Source organism: Pleurodeles waltl, chromosome 5 (assembly GCF_031143425.1).
Source record: "Pleurodeles waltl isolate 20211129_DDA chromosome 5, aPleWal1.hap1.20221129, whole genome shotgun sequence".
Classification (NCBI taxonomy): domain Eukaryota; kingdom Metazoa; phylum Chordata; class Amphibia; order Caudata; family Salamandridae; genus Pleurodeles; species Pleurodeles waltl.
The window spans coordinates 203765932-203788697 of record NC_090444.1 but is presented as its reverse complement, the minus strand read 5'-3'; the positions used below and the strand labels follow the sequence as shown (position 1 = coordinate 203788697).

At 42.7% G+C, this 22766-nt stretch overlaps 1 protein-coding gene across 1 annotated transcript in view; it reads left to right on the top strand.

Moving 5' to 3' along the window:
* The window catches only part of SMYD2 (SET and MYND domain containing 2), a 203154-nt gene that overhangs the window by 151961 nt on the left and 28427 nt on the right, over window positions 1–22766 (top strand). The window contains exon 9 of the mRNA XM_069233900.1: window positions 4467–4587. Coding sequence (XP_069090001.1) covers window positions 4467–4587 — 121 coding nt within the window. The remainder of the gene's footprint in view (window positions 1–4466; window positions 4588–22766) is intronic.

The window sequence follows — 22766 nt, the reverse complement described above, 5'->3', positions numbered from 1 at the left end:
TGAAGCATCTGTTGGTGCTGCTGCAACTGAAGTCTACCAAGACCCAGTGGCATAACGCAAAATTGAGGGGCAGCCCTGCAAAATGGAAGGAGGGCCCCCTGTGTCTCCTACATAACACAGATATTGCTGAACCTTTGGCTAAATAGAGGGCCCTCCGAGGACTTGGCGACCCTCCATGCCAGGAGGGGCTGCTAGGGCCTGTGTTATGCCCCTAATCAGTTATTACTGTAGTACTTAATTTGAGCTGGTGGTTTTTCCATGCTCAGCATCAGCACTTAGTTGTCAACACAGACACTTATGACAGTGCTTCTGTTCTGTGGAAAATCTATAAAATCAGAGAGATTATGTGACACCAAGCAGTGTCTTAATGTGTTCCTATACACCTGTTTAAAACGTTTCCACGCTGCATTTCATGAAGGCCACGTGATTAGGAAATTCTAGCACAGCTGTCCTATCAAATGTAGATTTCAAAAACATTTCCCATTTTACATTCAGATTCCAAAAGTGAAGTGCACTTTCTCACCTCCAGAGTACTTTGCACAGGTAAACGTACTGTAGCGTCAGAACACATTACAAATACACCTCCTGGGCCAGTGTTTTGTGAGGTGAACTCGAGCTCGGGCTCTATGATTAATCAGACCACTGCATAGGAAAATTATTCACACCTTCTAGAGTTTCCTATACTATACTAACATGGTAAGCCCTTTTTATGCGCAAGGGAGGCACTGACTTCAAGAAAAGTAACCTGTCACTTTTTAACAACCAAAACTCATTAAATAGATTAAGGAAATTGTGCATGTCTGCATGGTCTTTACATTCAGACGCCTTTGAAGTTCTTTGTTGGCAGTTGATCTACGTTGGTCTAAGTGATGATCATTTGGATTCCAATTTTGCTTGTAGTTGTTCTTGTGCAGGTGCAGTCTGGGGGGGACACATTTTGCAAGATGAACTAAATCACTCACTTCCTGGAATCTCGATGTGTTTTCACCCAGGTATGATGCTGGCATTGACAAATGAAAAACTGGAATAGCTTATGACAAAAGGCAGAACTACAGACCTATTATTGGGAGCCTTTACATTGCTTCCAGACACATGCTTCAGATTAAAATCGCAGCATCTTATGAGTGTGTTTCAGTCTCAAGGATATAGGATCATCTAACTCCTTTTTCTTCGTGTTATGTGGGGACTTTTTTGTGGCTAAGAGTGATTTCCTTTGTTCATGCTTTGGAGCACTCACTCCACATCTGAATTATGCTGGTGATTTAGTGAACTACTGGTGAAAGCACCCATATATCTTTTTGACTCATGAGATGTCCTGGCTTCAGGTCGGTGGACAAAAACATCTCTTGTCAAGAACAGGTTAGAAAGTTGCAAGTGATGACAAGATGTGTGCTTAAAGCTGCAGGTCTCGCCGCCTCGTATATGCATGTTGGTTCCTCAGTCCTCTTCTTTAAATGCTTGAAGCATAACATGTCTTGCACAATTTGTTGTTCTTCTGAGTTCCATTCTTGACTTTTTGATCAGTCTATGGCTCCCGTGACTAACTTCAAATAATGCCATTCATGAAAGTCTGTTCTCCAAAGCAAACTTGTACTCTTGTAGTCTGACGTACCGAGGGCTAGAACACTCATCAGACTTCACACACCCAGCCTTCTTTCTACCTGGTTATTTTAAATAAATGAGTCTTTGGTATTTGCCCTTTGGATGGTACAAGAGTTCGCCACTTGCAAACAGAAGAGTCCTTCCAAGTCTCAGTTGAATAATCCATTACTTTCACAGCCCCCCCCCCCTTCAAACACCCAAACGGGCAATAAACATTTCGTCCAAACAAATGGAGATTGACCCTTGAAACCAGGTCATTGCTAGCAGTTCCTTTTCTACCAGGGCACGAACCAGCACTCAAAACTTGCTCAGTAATAAAGCTCATCCCAAAGAAACTTCAAGGTGTGACATTTAGCTCTGCTCCGACCAGAGATCACTCCAAGAAGACACTCAGTCCAGGGTTTCACCAGGGTACCTTCGAGTCCACCTGAATATCCTCCAACAGGGTTTGATAAAAAGAATTGCATGCCTAAGGTACAGCATCTGTCTTGCCACAATGCCAGTACCTATAAAAATCCAAGAAAGTGTTCACAGCTGACTGTGAACATAGTGGTCACGGCTGACAACACAGGATGTGCAATGTGCTCCTGTGCTCACATTTATGTAGGACAAGCGTCAAGCCTCCCCATTCGTCTTCTGTACGCTACTCTGTCTTCCAGATGTAGAAAATATTCTCATTTTTTTCCCTTACATGAGGGCTTCTGTTTTCTTGTCTTAACAGTAGCAAACAGAAGGCAGTGGTTTTTCTACGATCCAGACCCTACATTCTTATTTTGATTCCTTTATAGCCAGTGTTTAAAAGTGGTGACTCTGGGCTGTTTCTCCCATCCTTCCAGGTAAGATATTGGCTAACCTCAGTGGGAGGATGGGTGCAGGGTGTGGACACCAGGCACTGCAGCCCACCCATGCTGTGCACGGCCAACAATTAGGGACAGACATGGCATCATAACATTTTTTTATCTATTTTTGACCCAGTACAGATGGTTATAAAAATAACCCTTTTTGGGTTTAAAAAAATAATAATTTGTAAAGTATTTTTGTAACATATCTTTTGTTCTGGGGATTTAACTAAGTGAACTACAGAGTGTCTGAACTTGGCACTCTGGTCACCGACAGAGATAACTTTTTTTCAGTCCAGACAAAAGTTTCCAGCTCTGGCAAAGCACGGATCACAGTCCTTCTGTTGGGCCTCTAGGTTATCCGTCGTAAATTGGTTCGTGCCGGAGGGCAGAGTCAGATGTATACCCACCCTGCTCCTCCTGTCGTCTTTTCACACTGTTCAGATGCCAAGAATGCATGCTTTATACCTCAGAACGGATGCCATCCCACATTATCAGGAAGTGCAGGGCAACAGACCAGGATCCTACTTTCATAAGAATTGTCTTTAGGGTGGTAAGGTGAAGCCATGATGTTTAAATGAGGTTGATCCTGAGAATAATGGTAATGACCTAGAAAAATAGGAAAATCTGCAGTAGGCAATGATTTAATGAAGAAAACCCTTCTGCAAGCGTTTCCCAATGGCATGGCCTCTTTTCTTTTGGAAGGTTGTCAGTGAATTTACCAATGGATTCTCATAGATATGAGATATCAGCCTACCTGAGTTGAATTGCTGGCCATCCTTTTTGACATGACAAATGTGGCAAACATATTTTAGCCCACAGTGTCTAGCCTATCAGGAATAATGGTGGTTGTTGAAGCTCATTCATGTCTCTTCTTGCAGCTGATATGTTCAGGGTCTGCCAGAGGATCCAATGCACACACTTATTATTTTTGCCTCACCTTCTCTAGCTTGCCAAAGAGCTACTTAAGTTGAAGGCTGAGACCAAGACAGTGAAAGTCATTGAAATGAAAAAAGTAAGAAATCTATAGCCATCACGTCAGGGTGGGATGCTATAGGTACGAGCAACAAAGTGGCCAGCCCACTTACTACCAGCAGCAGCCACATCAGCCAAAGCAGTGATGTCATCAGTGGAGGTAACTCGAAGACAGAGAAGGTCAGCAAGTCTCCCAACTTCAGGGAAAATCACTGCTATAGACCTTGCTTTCCTTAGTCCTCTTTCCATACCTCTGCCCTCACTGGCGGGAGGAGTTTAACTCACGATCTCGAAGAGTGAACGAATACCATGTAAGAATGATGGGGCTGAATATTGCGCAAGATGGTGATGCCATCAGGTTACACCTTCACCTGCTATTCTACCAAAACAGTTTTGCTGATTTCAATATCAGCAGGTGCAGAAAGAAATTAACCAGCTAATGCAGGCACACGGAGTGGAGTTTGTTCCTTCGCCTTGGAAAAGGAAAGGGATTTACTTTTGTTACTTTCCAGAGTGAAAGAAAGGCCCAGAGCAGGGATTCAGACCAGTTCCTACTTTTAGGGTAGCCAACAAATGGATCTGGAAAGAGACATTCATGATGGTCGTCCTTAACCAGACCCTCATCCCACCCAGCTGCAAAAGGCGCACTGTCAGAGTACAGGGTGCATCATTCATATCCCATTTGCAAGAAAACATCACAGGTTTCTGTGTGGAAGATGGAATTCTTTGTGCAAAATATTACTGTTCAGGCTAGAATCTCATCAAAACATCTTCAAACTGCATTACACTGACCTTGTGTATCCAAGAAAATGATAAGGACTAAGTGTTTGGGTTCGTGGTTGCTGAAGGCTTCAGTCCATCAAAAGATTCTATAACATTTCCATGTGACAAGCTCTCCTTTCTGAGTTCTGTGGCTGCAACATTGTAGTGGTACGTTTTAGTGTTACAGTGAAAGAAGTCCCTATGTACATTGCTTTACAAAACTTTGTGGTTTACTGGAATGTTTTTCTTTTACGGGCCTTAACTATAAATGTTTTCTGCTCACCCCAGGATGCTGCTAAAATGGAAATCCGAAAAATGAATGAGCCTCCCAAGCCGGAAGCAATCAGAGATATGGTGAAGTACGCCCGGAATATAATTGAGGAGTTCAGGAGGGCAAAACACTACAAAAATATCCTTTGCTTTTGTTTTATTCGCCTATGGTGTAATGCAGATATTTGTGTTTGCACTTGTTGAATTGAATACTTTGTAACTTTTCATCCTCGTTAAATATCTTTGAGGGATTTTCAACTAGGCCCAACCTCTTGCTCATCCATGGCCACAAATAAGATAATTTCAAAAGAGGTTCACTAGTTTGAACAATACAAATAAGTTCCCTTTGTGCTTACATCTGCTTAAAATGTCTTGAAAAAAGCCAGATATTGCACTTATTAGGTGTGGGATGGGAGAAGTACAAGACCAGAGCTGCGCCAAGAATAGCATAAGAATAATGGTGCGTTTACCTCTTCTTGTACTCCCAGCAACTAAGAAATTAATTCCTTGCCAAAGACGGAGTGCAAACGTGATATTGCTTACTGCAGGCACACACTTACACCGAGGCATTCATGCACACGTACATCCTAACTTGAAATGTACATTCATAGACAATTGTTTGCTCTGATAACTTTAGCACTCCCCGAAGAGTCTACTCGAAAGGTGCACAGATCTAATTCAATCATGCTGAATTCAGCCCTGTGATGTTTTTCGTAATCTTCAGAGTAACCGTTTATTTATTTGGTTTCAGAAAGGAATAGGTTTATTTATTTGGCTTAAGGAAGGACTGAGTTTTCCTTTAACATTAGGCTGGTCCAGTGATTTAGCAAACAATTTCAGATGAAACACTCTGGGCAGTAAAAAATATATCACTGAAAAAACAAAATGTTATAGGACTTTAGATTTAGGAAATTGAATTTAAAAAAAACATAGAAAGTTAATAAAAAAAACAGGCTGTAGGGACGTTATAGTTAGGCTTAAATTGTAAATATACAAAACCATAGAAATTCACCTGTTACAGAGTTATTTCAAATAACTATAACTCACTCAGGTAACTGTAACTCACACCCCTCGCCATGCATTTTTCCCCAGATGTCACAATAACATTATCACTGATTTTATCAAAGATGTCACGAGTGCTGTAATTTGCTGTGATGAAAATTACACTGTTAATAAAACCATAGAAATTCACAGAAAAAAAACAAAGGTTACGGGATCGTTAAAGTTAGGAAATAGAATAAAAAAAAAAAAACATAGAAATTCACTTAAAAACTAAAAGGTTTCAGGGATGTCATAGTTACACTCCCATTTTAAACGTACAAAACCATAGAAATTCACCTGCTATAGTTTCCCATCTCAAGTAACTATAACTTGTGCCCCAAGGTAACTTTAACTCACACCCTCGCCATGCACTGCTAATTACCCTACAAATTACGGCACTCATGACATCTTTGATAACATCTTTGATAATATCAGTGTAATATTTGTAGTAAAACTTTGGACGACAAACCTGTGCATGGCAGAGGCGTGAGTTTTATAGTTACCTTAGAGCACAAGTTATGGTTACTTGCGATAACTCTAACTGCAACAGGTGAATTTCTATGGTTTTGTACATTTAAAATATGAGCCCAACTATAACGTCCCTGTAACCTTTGTTTTTTTTAAGTGAAAAACACATATATATATGCTTTTCCATATGCTATTCGTTTTTTGTTTGCTAATAACTTTGATGCCTTTTGGAAAATCTTCACAAAATCTTCCAAATAAAAATAGCAAATTCACCTCAGTTCCTTTCTGTAAAGGTTTGCGGTATACCATTAAGTGGGGCCAAGAAAAAAAGAGGGGGGGGGGTCTTAAAAGCAAATTTCCCCATGCATTTTGCATAGACTTCTTTAAGCGATGCTCCCACAAAAACAGCTGAGGGAATTACACCAAATTTGTCAGGCAGCTAGAATTTGTTCCATAGATTGTTCTTTTTGTGATTTGGTGTATATCCGTTTAGTAGTTTTTGAGAAATGATGGTTAAAAAATATTTGTATATTGGCACAGTTGGGCCCCCGAGAGTCTTGCAGGAGCGCCAATTAAAAAATAGAGCATTCTGATTGGCCCAGGGAGCTTTTTTTCCCTTGGGCCAATTCGTTCATGCAGATAGACTCCCACAAGAGCAAGCACTCTGAATGGCTGCCAGCAACATGAGAAAAATGTTGCTGGCAGCTATTACAGGACCCAGGGAGTTAGTCACCTGCCCTGAAGTTTAAAAATAAAAAATAAAAAATTGTATAAGGGGCAGACTAGAGATTCTATGCCTCCACTAGACTCTGTTGGTGGGGTGAGAGGGAGGGGCAAAAGGGACCCCTCAAGCCTAAATATTTTTTTTAAAATCTGGCATTTTTAGAGCAATCCTGTGGGTTCACGCAGGAAAAGAAGAAAACCCAAAATGGTGGCTAGTCATTTAAAAAAATTAATATTTGGGGAGAGGGCATAATTAGAGCCCCCACCCCCTCCTTGAGCCCATTTTGGGCCCCGGCGGCACACAGCCCCACATCCCTCAATGCCAAGATTAATTTTAAAGGGATGGGGACCAACCTGCCCCCCCCCTCCTTGAGCCAGTAAAGGCCAGGGGGACCCAACCCCCTACTGCCAGCTCAGGCACGCTCTCCTGGGGAGCCCACACCCGGGAGTTATTGCTCCTGCCCAGATTGAGATATTGCTCCCACCTGAAGGGAGCAAGCATAAATAGTTGCTCCGTCTAGGCAGGAGCAATGCTGACTCCAATGGCTCTGGGCCTCTTGCCTCCGTCCCCAACATATGGTTTGTGGGTGCCCTGGACCGGCACCAGGGCACCCACCTCTGGCCCTGGGAGATGGAGTTCCTGGAGCCCGAAAAGTCTCAGGGAGCGGGGCTGCGAGGCCCCCTTCTCTTTTAAATAACAAACAGGATGTGTTCCCCGGGGCCTATGAAGGGTCAGAGTGAGAGGCCCCTCCCTTTTTTATTTGAATAAGGCATGGGGAAGTATCCTGCAGCCCAATCCCCTTTTTAATTGATTTGGCCCTGGGGGTGAAGTCCCTGGTGCCTCTAAAGGCATAGGGAGGGGTGCCACATGGTCCCTGTCCCCTTTTTATTGGAATTTGGCCCCACGGGATGGTGTCCCAGGGGCCCAATAAGGCTCAGGGAGGTGCGCCACATGCCCCCTCTCCTTAATTTTGGAATTTGGCCTCAGGAGATGGGGTCCCCTGGGCCAAATAAGGCTTGGGTGGGTAGGCCCGCTGCCTTCCTCCCCGTTTAATTGTTTTTGCCTCAAGGGGATGGCTTCTCCGGTGCCTAATAAGGCTGGCGGGAGGGGGGGGGCACATGCCCCATTCCCTTTAGAATTCAATCCCAGGTGATGGGATCCCTGGGGCCTAAGAAGGTTGGGGGAGCTGCATGACCCCACTCCCCTTTTTTTGTTCAATTCAGACCCTGCAGATAGGGTCCCTGGAGCCTAATAAAGCTCAGGGAGGGAAGCTGTGCTCCCCCTCTCCTTAATATCTTTTGGCAACATGAGATGGGGGGCCTCCGGGTCCAATATTGGCTTGGGGAGGGGTCTGTGTGCCCACCTCCCGCTAACATATATGGTTTGGCCCAAAAGGATGGGATCCTCAGGGTCACTAGTGGCTCAGGAAAGGTACTGTGCGCCCCCTCTCCTTAAAGACCACTAGGGATGCCAGGATCTTCGGCTAACCCCGTCACACACAACCAAAGGCAGTGCGCAGCATGGGGTTGGCAGCCTGCAGGGGGTTGGACAAAAGGTCTGGCTGCAAGCTAGGGCCTGAGCCAACCCCACACTGTCATGACCAAAGGCCGTGCGTGACCACAACGTGGGTTTGGCTGCCTCTGGAGTGCCTGCTGCAGGCCAGGCTTTGCAGGCAACCCCCCACTGCATACAACCAAAGGCCATGCACAACAGGGGGCTGGCTTTACATACTGTCATAAAATATTACTTTATGTTAAAAAAAACAAACTAGAAATTCACTTTAAAAAAAGGTTAAAATTATGTTACAGTTAGGAATTGTTATTATATTTTGCTTTACATTTAAAAAACAAAACATAGAAATTCACTTAAAAAAATTAAGGTTAAAAAACGTTTCTAACAGTGCAGTGACTTAATGTAGTAAATACTAAATATTGTAAGCACCCTTTAATGTTTTAAGGTAATCGTCTCAGCATAATAATTTCTATTTAGAAAAGACGACTGTGTGCACCAGGTGTTACCTACGTACATGTGCTAGATAAGCTGCCAAAAATGATCTATCTATAACATTTTCTGCAGAGTAAAAGGATGTAGGTAGTATGACCCTTAGCACCTTCAGGCCTTGGTTGTTTACAATGAGTAGTCTTTCTCTGGAGAGGGATAGGTATAGAGTGAACACTGTTCCTAGAAGATGCTATTTAATAATCTGGTATATTCCTCATCAGAACTTGGCTGTCTGCAAACAGTGTGGTACAGAGTAAGGGCTCTGTATAGGGTACATACTGTTTATAGTACCAATTTTTAATCATGTCCTCTTCATTTCTCAAAAGAGGTTCGCTAACTGTGTAGGGTTTGATACAAGGTAAAGGCTGTCTGTAGAAGGATGGTACTCGTAACAGTGCTTGAGTGTCTGGAGGAAGTTGATTTTATCTGAACAGTTGTATACAGATTGAACACAGTGTACAGTCCTAGTTACCCATCTATGTGTGGTTGATTGTTACCATGATCTTGGTTACCAATGAAGTGTATAGTATAGCCTCAGTGCTGCACATAACAGAAGCTTGCTTCACCTAAAGGGCTGTATGTATGACGACATTAATCATGCTTTACATTATTCTGAGGTATTTCGTACTCACGTTCAAACCTCTAATACCTTAATCTATTATAGAGTGATGTGTACAAAAGTAGCTTGGATTATGTCATCAGTGAGATCATTTGAGATGTCATCAGTGATGTAATAAATTATATCATAGAATGTCATGACTGATGTAATATGTGAGGTAATTAGTGCATGGTGGGGCACAATTTATAATTAACTCTGCCTGTTATAACTGCCAGCACTGATACTTTGCTTATTAGCACATCGGCTGGGGTGGGACTTTGTTCCCCAGCAACCGTCTAGGCCAGAGGCGGGTCACATATGCCATATAGCTGCACGGAGCACCCACAGGGTGGGATGCCTTGACAGCCTGTTTCCTGCCCGCACTGATGCCTTGCTTATTTTCACATCAGCTGGGGTGGGACTTCGTCCCCCAGCAACTCACAAGGCCAGAGGCGACTTGATAGCCTTTTTCCTGTCCACACTGATGCTTTACTTATTTGCACATCAGTTGGGCTCGGACTTCCTCTCCCAGCAACCCACGAGGCCAGAGGCAGGGGCCATACGGACAGCCTGCAGTGCGAGACGCCTTGACAGCACGTATAGCGCCCGCACTGATACTTTGCATATTTGCACTTCGGCTAGGGTGGGACTTTGTCCCCCAGCAACACACGATGCCAGAGGCGGGGTTATGAATGCCATATAGCTGCATGGACAGCTCGGAGCAAGGGACACCTTGACAGCTTGTATACTGCTTGCTCTGATACTTTGCTTATTTGCACCTTGGCTGGGGTAGGACTTCGTCCCCCAGGAAGCCACAAGGCTAGAGACAGGGTTATGAATGCCATAAAGCTGCATGGACAGCTCGCAGCACAGGACACCTTAACAGCCTGTTTCCTGCCCGCACTGATACTTTGCTTATTTGCACATTGGCTGGAGTGGGACTTCATCCCCCAGCAACCCACAAGGCCAGAGGAGCAGTCACGAATGCCATATAGCCAGACAAGCAGCCCGTAGTGCAGGATACGCCCGGGTGCCTGCGCATGCGAAGAAGGGACCAAGAGCGGGCCAGTCTCCCCCCATCAGAATCTGGATGAGGCTGGGACATCCCTCTTTCATGGATTTAGCAGCTGTTTTACTTGAGCTCTTGGGTGAGTGACACTTCAGTTACTTGCTATGGGCTAACGTAAAGCTTCTTGCCCTGCTACTGCCCCATGTAGAGTAACTACCATTGACAGTAAGTTAGAGAGCACTGTGGGGGTAATATCACACAAAATAGTGCTAACTGGGCATAGGCTGTCCCTGGAGCAGCGGCCAGTATCTGCTGACGCAAGCTGCAGTACAAATGCAAATAATGGAGAACCAGGAGCGAGAGAGGGAGTGCAACTCCTCAGTCACCGCAGCTTATGTTGTAGATCCATGGATATGCCTGAAAATTCCTTTGCCCTTTCAAGTGCTGCAATTATTCAGTCACATCAAAACTGGCTGTCAAACGGAAAAAGAAAAGCCAGCTTTTGGTCTGGCCGCAATTAGAAAAGAGGGTGTTTTAATCTAATTTGGGCCTACTGTGTATTGAGGAACTTTGTAGCAAACCTTCCGCCATTTTGCAAGAACAATTGAGACCCATTGCTGACTGGCTGAATCGCATTGAGAAATAACTGACTAGCTTGCGAATGAAGCCAAACACGGGAACTATTCCCATCGCAACTCTAATGCTTGCACTTGCTGTTGAGTGCACGATGCAGCTTCATGGGGCAATTCACCCCCAGAAGCAGCTGACGGGACGAAATCCTCTTTGCTGGCCCTTGTGGACAGCAGCCTTCTATGGAAGCAGCAGCAGCTTTGCGCCCTAGTGCCAACGATGTCCCAACTTCTAACCTAACAGATGAATGCGACACAAGGACCACTTCGAAAAAGGACAATGTTAGAATTGTTCTAGCCCCTAATAACATGACACTAAACTTGCCTCCGGCAGCGTGTCCATATGTTCTGATTTTAGCTGTTGTAATGCCCTTAAGGGGCTAGTCAGTCTGAATCTTGGGTACAGTTGTGCAAATATGGTAACTCACTGGCTTTGTGGACACACATTTTAATCTTATGGAATCTAAGGAGATTCCAATAATACATTGTATGTATCAAATGTAGAGGGCAAGTATGCCAGTTCAGGGATTGTTACATTACCTCTGGGTCTCTTTTATAAACCAGTAATGCCCACCATCATGTGCAGTTACCCACAGCTCAAGCCAGCTCTTGAGTGCAAGAATATATTTGCAGCCCTTTCTGAGCTCACTGATATTGATTGACTTCCTGGACCTGCTGCTGTAAGTCCTAAGACAGCACCCAATCAGACTTTGGTTCCAACTTGATCTCCTGCCCCTACTTTACCAACTGTAAACTATTGAACTTAGTGAGTAGTGGCTCTTTGCTATAAGATATACCTCTCAGACTGGCAGCTATTTGTTAGAAACCACAATACCCTGCTGCTTCCAGGGGTGTGGAATGTATTAAAATATCTACTTGTCCAGGGGACAGGTTGCTTCTTAAATCTACTTGTCCTGTAAAATGATCTACTTGTCCCTTTGGTGCCATGTAGTGTGGCGACACATTATGGCAGAAATCTTATTATGTAAGAGCTCTGATAATAGCCTCTCTGATTATGACAGGGCTACTACCATAGTAGGGCTTGAATACTTGCAGTTTTAATCTCAACTGTAACAATTTCCTTATTTTGCCATCTTTCTGCAGATCTGCATACTGGGGCTGGAGGGAGCAGTAAGCAATAGTTCCCGGGCTGGAATTCCTTTCAGTCTGCAAACCTACTAACTTGCATGTTTTAAGGATTTTATCTTTTCCCATAAAAAGAAAGGTTGGAAATTTACTCCTGACAATGGCAGAATTAGAACTTCTTCCAGGGCTGGGGAATAAAGTGGTTTGAGGGGAAATGAACTTGCAAACGCTCAATAGATTTTCACATGAGCCAATCTACACATGCATATTTGCCCATGCTAAAATACAGTTCACAAATATTTTGTAGGGGTACGATTTCCTGGTATACTTCTCATGAAAGCCACTAATTCAATGATATATACCATGGGTGCACTTTTGTGACTTTCTTAAAGAATTTGGTCCCTAATTAGGTCCGGCGTTAACAAAGACATTTTGTTTTTATTAAACTTATATTTCTCTATCAGCTGGCTTTACTGTGAGTGATCGCATTCTGCTCTTCCACAAGGAGCATATTGGCACACAAAGTAGTTTTGTTCGGTGTCAGGAACTACAGTGGCAATCAGTGGCGTAATGAAACTGGAGGGTGCCCCTTTGCAAAGAACATGGAGGGGCCCCCTCTCCAGACTCACACAGGGCAGGTGCTGTGCTGACGGGGCGCCATGGAGGGCGGCTGCAGGGCCTTTGTTATGCCAGTGGTGGCAACGTGTGCTTTTAGAGTTCAAATTTTTTCTTTGTTTTTTGTTTTTGCCAGTGTTTGTTACAATGGTGAGAGCCTGGCAGCTTCCACAACAATAAATTGTTACAAAAGCCATGTCAAAACAAGACACACATTGATGAAACTATAAGACTCTCAAAAAAATGTTGGATCAGTTGGCTTTGTCAGTGTTTGTTTATTTTAATGCTTCCCATAATCCTGTTGAAAATTGTTACACTGATTTTCCATTAGGAATATTTTTTGGAAATACTAGCATGGACCAACCCATTTTCCTAAATTACGCTTCAAAGAAATAGTACCTAAAATGTGATGGTAGCAAAACTTTTTTCCCTACTTGCATTTTTTCTGAACATTTTATTTTAAAAGCAAAGCCTCTTCTCTCTTGTGTACAAGCTTCTGCAAACGTTTGCATCTAATCAGAGAGCATTCTGGGAGCATTATACTTAGCATCATATTGTTATACTTTCCAAACGTGTGTTCCCCTTTTTTTTTTGTACTGGAACCACTGTCAGTAGTGCAGTGTGACCTTAAAACATTTATTTACAGCGCTCACCCTAATAATGAAGGCTTTCAATTACTGAACCATAAATACAAGTTCGAACAGCATTAACTTTTGGACACACATTACCTCAAGTGCAGACAGTTCCACTCTCTGTAAAGTGGCAGCCAAAGGGTTTCTGCTGCAGAGTGTTGGGCCTACTTGTCTCAAGGACAAAATAAACATGAAAACTTGTTGCCCTTGATCCCAAACAAAATGTCCCAGGCGTCGGGCGATAGGAATTCCGCATCCCTGTGCTTCAGGAAACCTTGGGCCCTTGGTGTGTGTGATGGGTTTCAGTGTTTGTGTGCCCGCTGTGCTCTCTTGGTTCAGATATGCATCATGGGGGTTATCTACATAGATTATTTGTTGACAGGGGTCATGCTCAGGACTTGAAAACCCCTGTAAAGGATGTCCAAGCTGTACTCTTCACAGGGAATTTGATCCTATATTTGGTAAATTTTTCTAACAATGATTTTGTAAATACACCAACCACTAAGTTCCCTGTTTTGTTTGAATTTATTGATTCACTGATAGGTAAGGCCCTGATAGGGGGCGCCAGGTGAATCTTTGTCTACCAGGTGACTTTAATGCCAGGCTGACCCAGCATGTTAACACACACACAATGATGAGCACTCTGTAGAGGGTGCTGATAATATAGGCAAGGAACAGGAGGTATGTTTGTCAACACTTGACCTGAATAATAATATCAATGTGGAAGGTATCAGTGATTCTAGACTGCCTACTTATAGGGGTACAGGGTGCACATCAGTAATTGATCAAATTTTTATCTCCAGCTGCCTCATCAAAATATTACAGCATGGAGCGACTATTCCTTCAACCATTGGCAATCACAACCCTATTGAAGCAGCATTGGCTGTGCCATTGAGAATCAAACCTAATCTTGATAATGGGATTAGTAAATTGCAGTCATCCTCAGATAGCCTTAGATAGATATGGAAAATCCACCCAGTCCAATTAGTGGAATCCATAATAAGAGATAATCAGGAGATGATCATGCATTGATTGACCAACAAGGTAGATCAGGTGTCAATAGTTGCTCTTTTGTTGCTCTTTGTACAGTCATTGAAAAAGCTGCTGTAGAACCCACCAGGTGCACCTATACTGTATCTAAGTGGTTTAATAATGATTGCTCAGCAGCCAATCGAATATTATGCAGGGCACTAACTGCTAATCCTAGGATCCACTCTCAGTAACTGAGTTACGTAAGCAGTTTAAAGTGGTTATTGAAAAGAGCTGAAAATAGGTGGTCACCCAGCATTGCAACACACTAACCCAAGCAGCATCTTTGAAGGACTGTAAGGCCTTCCAGTGGGCTGTAACTGCCATGAGAACAAAAAATAACACTACGACCCCGATTATCTGCCACATTTCCAGTGAGGCATGGAAGGCTTACTTTTCCAAAATATAGTCTGCTAAATTAATAACCACGCAGCCGAGTATCTTCGGAAACAAATGTCAGGGCATTTGGGTTAAATTATCTGAAGTTGTTGACTCCAGTGCCAGTCGGAAGGCACCCGGGGCAGTCTGAGTTCCCATAGATCTGATGAAGTGTACTCTTTGAACTTTGGGCCCCACTGCTAACGTTTTTAACAATCTCATACATTCCCCGGTACAGAGATATTGGACTACCTCAACCATTGTTTCAATATTTTAAAAAGGCAATCGATCTCATCCTAGTTGCAATTGTCCTATTCTCACTCATTGAAATATCTTTCAAAATACAAGGCAGAGTTATACATAACTGTCAGTATGGATTTAGAAACTGTGTAGCTACAATTGAGCAATGCCTGAACTTACATCTAATCATTGGCAAGTACACAATAGCTAAACAAACAAAATTGTATCTTGCATCTATCCTTGCTTCTATAGATTTGTCTTCGGGATTTGATTGTGTGAACCACTCGAAGCGGTGACAACAACTTCTTTCTGTGCAGATGAATGAAACACTTGTACACTTTCTAGCCTCCCTTCATGAGAATATGAAAGGCAGAAAAACCTTTGGCCGTAATGGCCAAGCCTCCAATGAGATCACAGTCCTCTGAGGCATGAGGCAAGGATGTGTATTGGCACCCTTAATGTTTATCCTAAATATTAATAAGCTCAGCCCCTATCTAACACCATTATACCTGATGTCCCCAGGGTGAATGGTGCTTCACTCCCTATCCTGTAATATGATGATGACGCAGTGCTGGTGGCTCGCACTCCGAAAGCTCTGCATCTGTTGGTGTTCTCCTTTTATCTAATTTATGGCCGATTATGACCTTCAAACAAACGTTTTGAAGTCGTATTATAGCCTGTGGCCCTAAGCATAACCAGATTTCTACCCTTTCTGTTGGTGCAAACTGCTTAGAAAGAACCAGTACTCTTAAGTCATCTTTGATTCAGCTGGTTCTTGGGCACCTAACATCACACACCACAGGCTGAGCCTGTCTAGGACAGTTGTCTCCCTCTTTAGTCTACCTCAGCCCCCTGGGGGGAGGACACTCTCCGCTTCTGCCCCAGGGAAACTATCACTCACGCCCTCGCCATGCACAGCTCCACACATTACATCATTGATGGTATCTTCTATTGCATCATAGAAATTATCACTGCAACATTTGCAATACAATTATTGATGAGAAAACTGCATGGTGGGGTGTTAGTAATAGTTACCTTGGGGTACGAGTTACAGTTACTTGAAATGACTCTGGTTTTGTGCATGTAAATTCAGAACCTGACTATAACACTAGAACGTCCCTCCAACCTTTGTTTTTCAGTGAATATATATATATATGTTCGATGGCATGCGTAGCTGCAGGTACACATGCTTTGCATAAGTCTGCCATCTAGTGTTGGGCTTGGAGTATTACAAGTTGTTTTTCTTCGAAGACGGTTTTTCGAGTCACAAGATCAAGTGAGCCCTCTTCTCGATGATCGTGCACATGGGCATCGAGTCCTTTGTTAGATTGTTTTCTTTCTGCCATCTGGTTTGGACGTGTTTCCTCTTGCTCCGGTAGATTTTGGTTCGGTGCTACCTGAACTTCTCTCTTCTTTCTATAAACGTATAGTTATCAATCGCGTTTTCTAACTTATATTTGATCTGATTGTAATTGTCAGGGTCGATTAAACGTCCTTTCGGGCGGCTGCTCCCTTCTTGGGCCTATTTGGACTCATGGTTGTCAAACAATGTCAGGCTGATGGAACTGACTCCGTTCCACTTTTGCCCCCGGTGTCACGCCAAGTTCCCATACACTGATCAACACTCGGTGTGCAACATCTGTCTTTCCCCGGATCACAGAGAAGAAACCTGTGAAGCGTGTCGATCCTTCCACTCGAAGAAAACTCTTGAGGATCGAAGAGCACGTCGGTTGGAGATGGCGTCCAAGTTATCCGAACAAACGCCTGACATTTTCGGAGAAGAACATGCTAAAGCTGCACTTTCCATCGAAGACTCTGATTCAGAACAAGATTCGGATGGGGACAGTCAGTCGCTTCCAGTAGCACAGTACGTGAGCATACCAGTCTCTTCCCATCACCCAAAGACAACCAAAAAGACTTCAGCACTGTCCTTGGGTCCACCACTGCTTGACGGCCATGGTTGGACCCGAAAAACACATGCAGATGACCAACCCTCGGGTTCGGCACTGAAAATTAAGACCAAAGTGCATTCAGCACCGACCGAACAGCGTGCCACACCTGTTTTGGGATCAAGTCGAAAAGCAGAGCCTTCCACCTCAGAGCCGAAAAAACTGCCATTGATTTCAGAGCTGATATTCTCTGCCCGACTAAAACATTCGGTCTCCAGACTTTCTGAGCTGAAACCTGTGGGTGCAAAATATGCTCCAACTACCGAGGAGTCTTTGGAAGTAAGGCCCATATTAGAAATAATGGACGTTAAACAGCGCAAAATCCACACACACAAAGACACTGGAAGAATTATTGCTTCTCCTCCTCCTACTACAAAGAGAAAGTTATCTTTCCAAAAGAGACTCTAGAAGCTGGGCCTCCTTTCTCAAATATTTAAGCATAAGGAGAAACCAAAGGCACTACAACAGCCTTCACCACCACATTCTCCTTTACTTCCTGCTTCTCCACCACCAGATTCTCTCCACAATCCCCTACCTCTACACATGGGGATGATTTAGGCGATACTCCTTACAAAGTAGATTCATGGGATTTATTTGATTCAGATCCCATACCTTCCAATGATCCTGATTCATACCAGATGCCCATCTTCACCTGAAGACACCACTGCCTACAATCAGGTGATAGCTAAGACAGCTGCATATCGCAATGTGCAGTTGCATACAGATCCCATTGAGGATGATTTTTTATTCAACACGTTAACATCAACTCACAAGGAGTATCAATGTCTACCCACGCTCCCAGGCATGCTTAAACATACAGATTACCTTTTCAAGGAGCCAGTGAAGGCTAGAGTTATCACGCGTAGGGTAGATAAAAAGTACAAACCTGCACCTTCAGATCCACTTTTCATTACACAACAGTTGCCACCTGACTCTATAGTTGTCAGTGCAGCAAAGAAAAGAGCAAATAGCCAATCCACAGCTGATGCTCCTCCCCCAGACAAGGAGAGTTGTATGTTTGATGCAACGGGAAAAAGAGTAGCAACTCAAGCTGCTAATCACTGGGGGATTGCAAATTCTCAAGCTCTGTTAGCCTAATACGATCAAGCTCATTGGGATGAAATGGAGGCATTCTTGCAATACCTTCCACCAGAACACCAGAAAAGGGCACAGTAAATAGTTACTGAGGGCCAGGCTATCTCTAAAAACCAAATTAGATCTGCCTTAGATGCAGTAGACACAGCAGCAAGGGATATCAACACCAGTGTGATTATTAGAAGGCACGCATGGTTAAGAACTTCAGGGTTCAAACCTGAAATACAACTGGCAGTACTCAATATGCCTTTTGATAAGCAACACCTATTTGGCCCAGAAGTAGATACCACCATAGAGAAACTAAAGAAAGACTCTGATATAGCTAAGGCTGTGGGAGCCCTTACACTACCCCTACTCAGGGAACTTTTTGTAGGCCCCAGTTCAGAGGTGGTTTTAAACCATCAACCTCGGAGCCATCCACATCCCAACAGAAACAAGGACAATTTTACAATAGAGGCTCTTTCAGAGGCTCTTACAAAGGAAATAACTTTAGTGGTCGAGGTAAATCCACCACCACAAGAGGTGCCTCCCCCTCAACCAAGCAGTGACTTTTTGTGCATCCCCACACAGTATATATCTCCTGTGGGAGGAAGACTGGGAAATTCTACCAACATGGCACAACATTACAACAGATCAATGGGTGCTGTCAATTATCCAGAATGGTTATTGCCTAGAACTTGTTTCTACTCCACCAAACATTCCCCTTCGCTGGCACAGGCTTTCTTTGGAACACCGACATTTATTAAAACTGGAGGTACAATCACTTCTACTTAAGGGTGCAATAGAGATGGTACCTATATCCCAACAAGGGGCAGGAAAATATTCCATATACTTCCTCATGCCAAAAAAGGATGGTACTCTCAGACCAATCCTGGATCTCACACCCTTCAATCAGTACATCCTGTCAGAGCATTTCCACACGGTCACTCTTCAGGACTTCACTCCCCTGTTACAAAAGCAAGACTTCATGACAGCATTAGATCTAAAAGATGCTTACTTCCACATTCCCATACATCTAGCACATCGCAAATTTCTAAGATTTGTGATGGCAGGCAAGCACTACCAGTTCAAAGTACTACCCGTTGGAGTAACAACAGCACCAGGGGTATTCACCAAATGCCTCACAGTGGTTGCAGCATACCTCAGAAGTCAACATATACATGTCTTTCCTTATCTGGATGACTGTCTCATAAAATCCAGCACCATTCAAATTTGTCAATGGCACACGCAGTACACAGTGGACACCCTACAGAATCTAGGGTTCACAGTCAATTACCAGAAATATAATCTGCAACCAAACCAAATACAACCGTATCTGGGAGCAATTCTGAACACACAATCAGTATTAGCCTACCAAGCCCACTGAGAATTCAAGATTTCCACAATATCATATCTCAACTACAATACAATCACACTTCCACAGTAAGGTTTATCATGAAACTTTTGGGAATGATGGCATTGTGCATAGCAATAGTACCCAATGCATGTCTAAACATGAGACCCCTACAACAGTGTCTCTCGTAACAATAGTCTCAGCAGAGGGTCAACTTCACGATCTAGTGTTGTTGGACCGTCAAACTTACAACTCTCTGCAATGGTGGAATCACATCAACTTCTCAAAAGGGCAGCCATTTCAGGACCCTGGGCCACAGACCATAATCACAACGGATGCATCAATGATATGTTAGGGAGCTGATCTCAACAGCCTTACCATACAAGGGAAATGGGACTTAATTCAACAAACTTATCACATAAACCATTTGGAATTGCTCCTAGCACTCAAAGCTTTTCAACCACAGATCATGCACAAAACATTGTTGATAAAAACAGACTACACAAGCACAATGTATTATCTGTAAAAACAGGGGGGGGGAGCACTGATCTCAATTGTCCCTTCTAGCACAGGCAATTTGGAAGTGGGCAATTCACAATCACATTCAACTACTAGCAGAGTATATCCCAGGGATACACAACCAACTAGCGTACCTCTTAAGCAGGATGCAGCAAAAAATACACGAATGGGAGATTCACCCGACAAGTGATTCAACGATACTTCTACATGTGGAGAACCCCAGACATAGACCTCTTCGCAACAAGCCAACTTTGCATCCAGGTACCCACACCCTTGATCCAAGGGCAATGCTCTATGGATCGATTGGTCAGGGATATTTGCTCACACTTTTCCCCCTCTCCCACTAATTCCATTTCTGGTCAACCAGATCCGTCACACCTCCCTCACTATGATACTCATAGCTCCTACGTGGCACGCCAACACTGGTACACAACACTGTTGGATCTGTCTGTGGTTCCACATCACAAGCTTCCAAACAGACCGGACCTATTTACTCAAAACAAATGTCAAATCAGGCATCCCAATCCCCCAGTATGCTCAACCTGGTGATTTGGCTCCTGAGGTCATAGAGTTTGTATATCTACAGCTTCCAACAGAATGTATGGACATTCTAAAAGAAGCACACAAACCTACAACCAGACAGTGCTATGCAGCTTAAATGAAAATGTTTTGTATATTACTGTCAACTCAAAAACATTGATCCACTTAAAGCATCAGTACAGGATATTGTATGTTATTTGCTTCATTTACAAAAAGCAAATCTTACATACTCCTCTATTAAAATTAATTTACAGCAATAGCTGCTTACCTCCAAAACAGACAGCATACTTCTCCGTTTAGGGTCCCAGTCATCAAAGCTTTTATGGAAGGCCTTAAAAGAATGATTCCACCTAGAGCCCCACCAGATTCTGCCTGGAATCCTAACATCGTGCTCACAAGGCTTATGGGTCCACCATTTGAACCCATGCAGTCCTGCACTCTTCAGTTTCTCTCATGGAAGGTTGCTTTCCTAGAAGCAGTTACTTTTTTAAGAAAGAAGAGTTAGTGAAATTCAGTCATTCACTTTAGAATAACCTTTCTTCCAAATTCACAAAAGTAAAATAGTACATAGGACAAACCAAAAATTCCTACCTAAAGTTGTTTCACCATTTCCCATCAATCAGTCAGTGGAATTGCCACAGCCAGATTCAGTTGCTGAAAGAGCTCTTCACACTCTTGATGTTAGGAGTTCTCATGTATTATGTATGTAGAATAAAAGTTTACAGAAAATCTATTATTATTATGTAATATACATATATCTATATATACATATATATATATATATATTCTTTATGCAAATATGTATTTACACTACATGGACATCTTCTTTACATATATATATATATATATAAGATGTCCATGCAGTTTATATATATATATATATATATATATATATGTCCATGCAGTGTATATACATATTTTCATAAAGAAAGTACTACAACAGCTACAGGCTTCCGGGGAGGAGGAGGGTGCATGTGAATTTGCAGCACTACATGCTACGATACTGCATGGACATCTTCTATATAAATATATATATATATATATATATATATATATATATATATATATATATACATATATATAAAGAAGATGTCCATGTAGTGTATATACATATTTGCATAAAGAAAATATATATATATATGTATATATAGATATATGTATATTATATAATAATAGATATCTATATATTAAGGAAAGAAGATGTCCATGCAGTGTATATACATAGTTGCATAAAGAAAGTACTACAACGGCTACAGTCTTCCAGGGAGGAGAAGGGTGCATGTGAATTTGCAGCACTACATGCCACGATATATGTATATATATATATATATATATATATATATGCACATACATTTCTTCACTTTTTACTTCACCATCCTGCGGGAAAGCAACCTAACAAAGGACTCGATGCCCATGCGCACTATCACCGAGAGGAGGAGTCACACTATCTTGTGACTCAAAAAACCTTCTTCAAAAGAAAACAACTTGTAACACTCTGAGCCCAACACTAGATGGCGGACTTATGCAAAGCATGTGAATCTGCAGCACCACATGCCACAAACAGATGTCTACTGGATAAGTAACATTTTCCATATATATTTATATATATATAGTTGCCACTGTGTAGTTAGAGTTAGGCCACAGATTCCATAGGAAAGGCATTTTTGTTGTTCCGCTAATAGCTTTGGTGCAGTTTAGCAAATCTGCAAGAAACTTTACAAAAAAAAAGTTTGCCCTCTTTGACTCTTAATGAAAAGTTAGGCACTGATCCGTCAACAAGGGGTCTGAAATTTCTCATGTTAGTTCCACTAAGGAACTTTGCTCTGTGTTGCCAAAAAAACAGCCTAATGGAATTCAACCAATTTTACCACTTGACTCAGTGTGCTTTTTTTGATTTAATGTAATCCTTTCAGCCATTTAAAAAAAACTTAGCATTGAATAAGCGGCTCTGATTGAGCATGGAGGGGTTACATTTCAGAAAAAATTAGAGATATCTGGACGGTTTGCCCTGCACTGTGGCACCACAGTACACCTGTGCTACCTAAATTAAAAATAAATACCTGCACCTAATTGGTGCAGCCGACAGTTGGGGACAGACATGACAAATAAGAGCCACGATTTATCGGTTTTTGACCTAATGCAGGTGATTTTAAAAAGAATCAATTTATAATTTTTTTTATGATTTTAAATTTTTTGTAACTGTTCGTTTTGGGGATATTAAATTAACAATAAATGAAAAACAGGGTGTCTGACCTTAGCAGTCTGCTCACCGTCATAGATAACTATGTCACATACAGACAAAAGACTCCAGTTCTGGGAAGGCATGAATCACAGTCATTTTGTTGAGCTGCTAACATCAGGTAGAAGTGTGTCTCCAGGACCCACCACATACTGGAGGGCACTGCCAGAAGTATATGCCCCCAGCTTCTCCT